At 43.8% G+C, this 2,479-nt stretch overlaps 1 protein-coding gene across 1 annotated transcript in view; it reads right to left on the bottom strand.

Annotated features, from left to right (window-relative positions):
* Positions 1-919: 919 nt before the first annotated feature.
* Positions 920-2,479, bottom strand: part of SLC46A1 (solute carrier family 46 (folate transporter), member 1) — a gene marked incomplete at its 5' end in the record, with an annotated part of 1,885 nt that continues 325 nt past the window's right edge. The window contains 2 exons of the mRNA XM_008937808.1: positions 920-1,080; positions 2,094-2,177. Of these exons, the coding sequence (XP_008936056.1) occupies positions 920-1,080; positions 2,094-2,177 (245 nt within the window). The remainder of the gene's footprint in view (positions 1,081-2,093; positions 2,178-2,479) is intronic.

The raw sequence follows: 2,479 nt of genomic DNA, 5'->3' as shown, positions 1-2,479 counted from the left end.
AACCACTAACCAGCCTTGCAAATGGCCAACAACAGCTTTTACTCTTGATTGGCTTTTGGGTCTCTTGGGTTTTCAGTGACAGATGAGCCAACACAACGGTGAGGAGGCATTCACATCTTCAAATCAAGTTCCTACTGGCAGTCAAAGCCATGATTTCCAGCTATTTGGCACTTAAAAAAATTAGTAAGGACAAGTGAGGTGTCCTTCCCACACTGATCTGTCCTTCAAGGGTAGAATAAAGAGCGATCTCCAGATGGACACTGTCTGATTCTTTGTTGCTAAGTTGCTGCTCCGCCACCTGCAGGGGATGGGGACGCAGCTGAGAAGTGACTGTAGTCATCTTTTGAGTCCCAAATTTCTATCCACCTAAAAAAGAAAGAACAGTTAGAGCCTGAGGCACATGAGGATGTCGCTGAATAAAGTGAGTTTTAAAGTTTCAAAGGAACAGAACAAAATCACCCTGGCAGGAGCTGTTGCACCTCTACGTCAAATCCCAACCCACTCTCTCTCCCAAGACTTACCAGAGGATTTGCTTTCTGTCATGACATGTGTTAATTAGTATATTGCGTTAATACGTACATAATTACATTAATTAGTAGAGAAACAACAGGAAGAGAGACTGCTAAGAGAGCTCCATCTATTCCATACAGGAGGACTTTTAACTCCAGATTCTGGACTCCACTCTGAGAGGCGAAGTGAGACCCTGAAGCACTTTGAATGCTGGCAGCTACATGACTTGGGCTGCAGGACTCAGAAGTGGATCTGCACCTCTCCTTACTGGGGCACTAAACACCCTCTCATGAGCATAAATGAAAATACACCTTAAAAACTGTGAGACTCTATCTTAAGTAGAATAAATATTAATTTTTTATATTACACTTCACAGATCCTATAGCAAAGTTTAGAAATTTGAAGCAAGTTACCCAATAAAAGCTGCTGGAATAAGAAGAATTATAGCCCCAAAGAGAAATGGGAATCCCCTCATGAAGTGCAAGCTGGCAGGGTAGAGAGAGTTGAACACTCCTGTAGCCACAAGTGAACACAACCCTTCCACACAGGCAACAGAAGCAAAGAGAGCACCTGGAAAAGATACACAAGAGGTTAATGCAAATGTCTTTAACATCAACTCCTTCATGGGGATTCTGTGAACCCTTGTAAGGGTTTGCACTCCCCATCAGAAAACTGGTGTCTGCCTTGTCAAGCGTGGTAAACATGAGCTGGGAGCTGACACCACGCACGCTGGACTGGCCTGGCAGGTCCAACCTGTCAAGCTCAGCTTCTCTGTAGCCAGGATCACCACGCTGATCTCCAGAATTTCTATCACCAGAGCTACCAGTGATATTACATATCACCTGGATTGTAAATGCTTTAGACAGGGCTATATAAATCTGTTTACTGCCAGGCTCATCTTATCACTTGTTAAACATTAAGTACAGCAGCAGTCTGCACTTTTTAGATACAGCCCTGTAAATCAGGTATCCAGAGTGTGCTACCTTCATTTCAATACAAGAAACACAAGTTGTGCAAAGTCACCTTTTGATCTTTCCCACCTCAACTCCCTCCTCCCCTCCACCTGCCCACAGAGACATTCCTGTCCGGTGTTGAACAGCAAGTGCAAGCCCTCCAAACAAATTACTGGCAGAAGGGCAAACTTGCTCCTCCTACAGGTTATCCATAATCTTTCACCATGGTCAATGATATAACCCTCTAACAACACGAGGTTTTTTCCCACTGTTACTGATCTACAGAAAGAGTCATGGTCAGGGAAATCACTGTTTTCAGCTCATTATATAATGCATTTAACTCTCGCTCCATGAAAAAGGTTTGGAAATGGACAGATGGGTGGATGAACTGCTCCTGAGCTTGAACTCGATACTTGTTATCTTGCTTTTCTTCTCTTGTCCTCATCCTGAAAATTTAGCGATGCATGACAATAATTCTGAAAAAATTAAATGCTAGTCCGGGCCTGAGGGTGAATGTGGGGGGACAGGAGTCCAGCGTAGCCAGAGAAGTCCTAACATCCCAGAGCAGTCTGGTTTCAATGTTCCAAGAAGACAGTGTTTTAGGACCTGGCCTAGTGGCTAACACCTTACCTTGTTCCGTCTCACTGACCAGCTTGGAGAGCTTGGATCTAATGACTGGTGTGGCTGCCATGGAAAGGAACAGAGTCCCATAACCTGTAAGCAAAATACAGAAAGTTAGGGAAACCTCAGCTGAAAAATAAAGTCTCCAAAGTCAGCCCAAGAAATATGTAGCTCCAGGCAGTTTATCCCATCTACATTTAGACCCAGTTCATCCTCCTTCATCTCACAAAGCATTTTTGTCTGTGTCTGCAGTGTAATATAGCTTCTGGGAAACCTAATACTCTAGAAACTACATGATTGCTCATTTAACTGCACTGTTTGATTAGCTTTGATGTCAGCAAGCCACTGTTTTATTGGTACCCAGGCTGAAATGGAGGCAGAACTTCCTCCACGTG

This window comes from Merops nubicus, unplaced genomic scaffold (genome assembly GCF_000691845.1).
Source record: "Merops nubicus isolate BGI_N331 unplaced genomic scaffold, ASM69184v1 scaffold7483, whole genome shotgun sequence".
Taxonomy (NCBI): Eukaryota; Metazoa; Chordata; class Aves; order Coraciiformes; family Meropidae; genus Merops; species Merops nubicus.
Note: the sequence above shows the minus strand (reverse complement) of the source record. Positions and strands in the feature narration are given on the sequence as shown.